This window comes from Octopus bimaculoides, chromosome 25 (genome assembly GCF_001194135.2).
Source record: "Octopus bimaculoides isolate UCB-OBI-ISO-001 chromosome 25, ASM119413v2, whole genome shotgun sequence".
Lineage (NCBI taxonomy): Eukaryota > Metazoa > Mollusca > Cephalopoda > Octopoda > Octopodidae > Octopus > Octopus bimaculoides.
The window spans coordinates 8121652-8128124 of NC_069005.1; the positions used below are offsets into that span (position 1 = coordinate 8121652).

The following is a 6473-nucleotide window of genomic DNA, read 5'->3' on the forward strand; positions in this document are numbered from 1 at the left end:
GGAGCCTGGTGTTGCCATCCGGTTTCACCAGTCCTCAGTCAAATCGTCCAACCCATGCTAGCATGAAAAGCGGAAGTTAAACGATGATGATGATGATGATGATGATGATATATATATATATATATATATATATGTATATCAGACTGGAGCCTGGTGTTGCCATCCGGTTTCACCAGTCCTCAGTCAAATCGTCCAACCCATGCTAGCATGGAAAGCGGACGTTAAACGATGATGATGATGATGATGACGATGATATATATATATACATATACACACACACACGTTATGTGTATGACACCCTGTGCAAAATGTCTTCTACAATAGCCTTGGATTGACCAATGCCTTGTGAGTTTGGTAGACGGGGATTTGAGGAAGCCTGCTGGTTGTGTGTATGTGCATATATGTATCTTTGTGTCAGTGTTTGTTCCCCATCATCACTTGACAGACAATATTCGTTTGTTTATATCTCCATTACTTAGTGGTTTGGAAAAAAAAACAGAATAAGTATTAGACTTCAAAAAAAAAAAATCCCATAAGCACCGAGGTCAATCTGTTTGACTAAACCCTTCACGGTAGTGCCCCAGCATGGCCACAGTCCAATGACTGAAACAAGTAAAAGATAAAAGAAGCAGGGAAACTTACTAGACTCAGTCAGTATATCTTGTATCAACTGAGGTTCACGAGATTCATCCACAAAGTTCTCCCTTGAAAAAAAAAAATAAATAAATAAAGAGATGGAGGTTGAAGAGACTGGAAGTACGAAAGGGAAGAAACTTAAAGCTTTTTTTACCAAATTATTTGTTTAAAAAGTAATTTCAAAAAGAAACAATCTTGTGAGATGTGTAAATGGAAACATTTTCTTTTTCTTTCACTTCCCTGTTCTATTCAATTGCAAAAAAAAAAAAAACGAAAGGACACCATTTAGAAAAACCTCTTGTACCAGCAACACATGCAAAAGGTAACCATGCTAGTGTCACATGAATAAAGCACCTAAGCTGGTACCATATGGAAAAAACAACCATGCCAGCATCATGTGAAAAAAAGTACCTACGTTGGCGTCCCTTGAAAGAAGCACACGACATGTGCCACACAAATATAGCATTTGTGCTACTGTTCTGTGAAAAATGCACCCAGTACACACTGAAAAGTGGTTGGTGTTACGAAGGGCATCCAGCAATAGAAGCCTTGCCAAAACAGATGACTGAAGCCTCGTTTGCCAGCTCCTGTCAAACCATCCACCCCCGTGCTGGCATAGAATACTGGAGAAGCAAGGTGAGACATGAGGTAGTGTTATGTATCCTTTTACCATCTGAGCATTGAGCACTTGTCCAACACATTCAACTCATAAATTTCTGGCATCATGCATGAATAAGTACAGTAAATCGCAGCTGACAGCAACAGGATTTGAACTTGAGATGTAATGAATGTAACTAAACACTTTCAGGCATTTCCTCCAACACCTATTTGCAATGTATACATGCAGTGGTAATGTGCAATAGTTGTAATAAGAAAAGCAACATGTGGCTGTGTGGTAAGAAGCTTGCTTCCCAACCACATGGTTCTGGGTTCAGTCCCACTGCGTGGCACCTTAGGCAAAAATGCCTTCTACGAGAGCCTTCAACTGACCAAAGCTTTGTGGGTGGATTTGGTAGATGGAAACTGAAAGAAGCCCATCGTGTGTGTGTGTGTTTGTCCTCCACCACTGATTGACAGTTGGTGTTGGTGTGTTTATATCCCTGTAACTTAACAGTTTGGCAAAAGAGACTGATAGAATAAATACTGGAGTCAATTCATTTGACTAAGATTCTTCAAGTTGGTGCCCCAAGAAAAAAAATAACATTATCATTGAAATAAAAAAAAAAGAAAGAAAAAAACACCAATTCATAAATCACACACACACACACACACAAAACAGAACACTGATTCATTCAAATCAAAAGTTAATTTTAAAAAAAAAATAAATAAATATCATTGACATACAGCTGGTTGACATCTGTCAATCTTCTGTCTTGAGATTCCTTCCAGAAGGACTTCAGCTTGTCAAAGTGCTCGTTGGACAAGTGTGTTGTAGAGTGATGCTGACGGTTGTCTAGAATACCAGCAATCCAATCGTAGCCAAGTAACTTCTCTTTCTGAAGATGCAAAGAAGTACCAAAACAGAAATCGAAAATAGAAATCAATACAAATGAAAAATGATGAATCGAAAAAGGAAAGATAAGATAATGTGAAAAAAAAAAACTGATTTGAAATAGGTGCAGGCATGGCTATGTGGTTAGGAAGTTTGTATTTGTAACCACATGGTTTTGGGTTCAGTCCCACTGTATAGCATCTTGAGCAAGTGTTTTCTACTATAGCCTCAAGCTGGCCAATGCCTGTGAGTAAAATTTGGTAGATGGGAACTGGAAGAAGCCCATCATATATATGCATGTGTGTACTATGGTAAAATGGTGTGTTGGGTTGCATTCCTTTACATTAGGAGGTAACTTAGCTATTTGATCAATAAATATCAATAAAATAAAAATAGTACACTAAAACAAATATTTGAATTCAATCTGAATGAATAAAAAAAAAAAATTCTGAAGAGAGAAAGAGAGCGAGAAAATGTATGCTCTAGAATGGCCAAAGTCCAGTAATGCGAAACCAGTAGAAACATTATGTTGATTTCAATAGGTTCAAATGCTGCATTCAAGACACTTTGTAGGCAGGCATTAATGGCATTCATTAGTCAGAAGCAATAAAATTTCTGCAGAGAAGGGTAAGAATGCCAAGTGCTGAAGTCAAACTTGTTGAAAGGTACTTTAGACTGAGCTTATCAATTCGCTGTTGCTAATATTCTAATGTCATTCATATATTGAGATACCATAAGCACTAATTTGAGACAGATACGCTGAGTTACTATATCTATCTGTTTATGTATATATACATATGTGTATGTGTGTGTGTGTGAATTATATATATATATATATATATATATATATAGGCACGGGAATGGTTGTACGGTAAGAAGCTTCCTTCCCAGTCATATGGTTTCATGTTCAGTCCTACTGTGTGGTACCTTGGACAAATGTCTTCTAGTATAGTCCCAGGGTGGCCAAAGCTTTATGAGCGGATTTAGTATACAGAAACTGAAAGAAGCCCATTATGTATGTATGTGTGTGTGTGTGTGTGTGTGTGTGTGTGTGTGCATATGCATGTGCCTGTGTGTTTGTCCCCGATTACCACTGAACAACTGGTGTTGGTTAGTTTATGTCCCCATATCTTAATACTTCAGCAAAAGAAAACAACAAAAGTATAAGGATAAGGAAAAAAAAGTACTGAGGTTGACTTGTTTGACTAAACCCTTCAATCTAGTGCCCCAGCATGGCTGCAGTCCACTGATATATATATGTATATATATGTGTATATGTGTGTGTGTGTGTGTCTCTCTCTCTCTCTCTCTAAATTTATATCTATAGCAACAAAACAAAAATACTTCCCTCTCAAGTTACACACTACCAACTTACCGGCTTGCCAAAAAACAGCAGCCAAATCTCCCTCATATTATGCTAGGTTTTAAGTAACGAATGATACAATAGACAACATAGTACAACACATGAAAACACTGATGGAGGGATGGTCAGAGGTGGAATGCCTTTGATCATAGGCATGCTTGATCAAAGTTGACCTGAGGTTAACCACCAACACCACCACACATATTTCTTCACGTTCAACATAAACATGTTTCAGAAATCTCTTACCTGGCTCTTGAATGCAGATCTTGGTGCATCTTTGCCGATATTTTCTTTACCGACTTTTGAATGTCTATTGGTACCAACAGAAACTCTACTGGGTTTCTTCAGGTTTCCACTATCATTGAGTCGAGAAGAATACTGACAGATTTCCACTGCACCAGGATCTTCAACCTCTTCCTTTTTTCCAGCATCTTTTTGTGAGCTGTCCAAGATCTTGTTGTGTAGTTTCATTTGGTTTTCTTCAGCACTGGCATTAAGATGGCTGCTACTTCTGCCTTCAGGCTTTGAGCTATCACTCAGATCATTATCACTCAACTGGAGGTCGCTATCATCGTTATCAATGGTAAGACTATTACGCCACTGGCTTGCCCAGTTATCGGAACACAAAATTCTGAGAGGGCTTCTAGGTTCATGTTCTTCCTTTGTTGAATCTTCTAAGAACTTATCTTTGGTGATCTGAAGATGACGGTTATGAGATTTTGGAGTTTGTGGATGATATTTTGCTTTGCTTGTGGCATTTGGTGTCTGACAATTTAATTCATCATTGCTCAGATAAGGTCTTATGGCTGGGGGCTCATCAGGCATGGATTGAGCAAATCTAGGGTCTTCCAAAGAAAATTTGATAGTGACAATATCATCATCATCATCATCATCAACATTATCACCACTACCAATGAAGTAATCAATGAGAAAACCATCTCCACCGTCAGTTACGTCAATCTCATCATCACAAATCAATTTACCATCAACATTGCCAATAGCAATATCACCCCTGATACCTCTCTCACAAACATTAATTTCATCTTCTGGAATATCCCAGCTAGTGGCATCATCAACGTTATCGTTGGCATTCTCATAATCATCAAAGTGCACAGCATCATCGTTGGCTCCAACACTATGGATATAATCAAAGAAGCCAGTTGTGACCGGGGTACTGCTACTGTAGTTGTTGCTACTGTCGAAGCATCTGTTTCCTCCATCATACAAAGACTTCAAGACTTTGACTGGTGAACTTTCTAAATGATTGCACAATGGTTTCTTACAAGAGATATTTTCTCTGTTTGCAGCTGTTTTATGCGCTGGTCTATTGCCATAATGTCCAGGTGATATTATATTGCTTATTTCTGTAACATGACTATAACTGGACACAGTGGAGTAGTTGGCTTTTGAAGCAGCTAAAATCCTCTTCTTCCGGTTACTGAAACAAATAAATAAAAATAAACAGTAAATAAAAAATATATATATACGTGGCCTGATCAATAAGTATCCAGAATGTTGCCATAGTAATGAAGCTAAAGCATGCAGAGTGAAGCTGCTAGGCACAGATTGACCTTCAACTCTGCTGTGCATGTGCACTAAGTTTTAACATTCTAGCTCAGTTCCGCTTTTTACAGCAGTGCTTGGAAGGACATGTGTAGCATGTGATCATCACACTGACCATGATGGAGAAAGTTGAGCAGAGAATCTGCATCAAATTTTGCCAAAAGCTTGGCAATACCTGTTCAGAGGCCTACACAAAGTTTTCATTGTTCTTGTGCAACTGAAACCAGAGTGTCTTTTTGGTCAGCTGAAAGCAGTTTTGGCACAAACTTGGCAGACACAGGTCTCATACCCAAATCTTCAGTGATAATGGACTGAATTGAATTGTAACTAATCTGCATATTCTCTGATAACTCAAGGATGGCGATTCAACGATTTCCCCTCACAGCTGCATGCACATCTGTGATGTTTTTCTCAGTTCTGCTGGTTGCAGGTCTCTCAGAACTTTCATTAATATTGACATTTTTTGGCTATCTTGGAAACATCTGAACCACTCGTTCACTTGTGTGTGGCTCATATACTCCTCCCCATACACTTTCAGCAACTTTGCATAGGCTTTTGAGCAGGTATCGCCATGACAACATTCTCTGTCATGGTCAATATGACGATCACACGCTACATGCCTTCCTTAAGGTGCATGCACAGCAGAGTTCAAGGTCAATCTCTGCCGAGTGGCTTCACTCTGTGTGCTTTGGCTTCGTTATGCGGCAACTTTCCAGATACTTATTGATCAGACCTCATATATATGAGGTGGAGGCTGAAAAGTTCCTGGCTTTGGGTAAAAGAAAATATAGGAGGATCAGTTAATTATGATTTTATACAATATATTCCCCTTTCAGGTTCACGCACTTATTGCAGTGGTCCTTCAGTTTTTTAAGCTCTGTAAAAAAAAACTGTAAAATACAGAGAGTATGATTCTGAAAAAAAAAAAAAAAAATTCCGTAAAATTTCAATTTTTCAAAAAACTAAATAAATAAAACACATCCCTCCACTCCGCCCTATGTCAAGAAATTTGAAAGGCAAATCTTTTTGCAGATTCGGAATTTCCACCCTCGATACAGTGGGTTCCTGCAAAAAAAAAAAACAAAAAAACAAACCCATCCCAAAGGAGAACCTCCGCCAGAATATGTATCAAACTTTAAAGGAACACAAACACTGGAGTCGATTCATTCGACTAAAACCGTCCAAGGCGGTGCCCCAGCATGACCACACATATATATGTTTCACGGTAACATTATACTTATTTATATAAGTGTGGTAAATAGGTTGCTTACCAACCACATGGTTCTGGGTACAGTCCCACTGCGTGGCACCTTGGGCAAGTGTCTTCTACTATAGCCTCGGGCCGACCAAAGACTTGTGAGTGGATTTGGTAGACGGAAACTGTGTATGTATGTATGTATGTATGTATATATATATATA

General features: G+C 38.6%; 1 protein-coding gene across 1 annotated transcript in view; it reads right to left on the reverse strand.

The window, feature by feature from the left end:
• Positions 1–6473, reverse strand: part of LOC106876358 (uncharacterized) — a 14701-nt gene that overhangs the window by 6807 nt on the left and 1421 nt on the right. The window contains exons 2-4 of the mRNA XM_014924860.2: positions 3738–4929; positions 1981–2132; positions 643–704 (exon numbers count right to left, since the gene is read on the reverse strand). Of these exons, the coding sequence (XP_014780346.1) occupies positions 643–704; positions 1981–2132; positions 3738–4929 (1406 nt within the window). The remainder of the gene's footprint in view (positions 1–642; positions 705–1980; positions 2133–3737; positions 4930–6473) is intronic.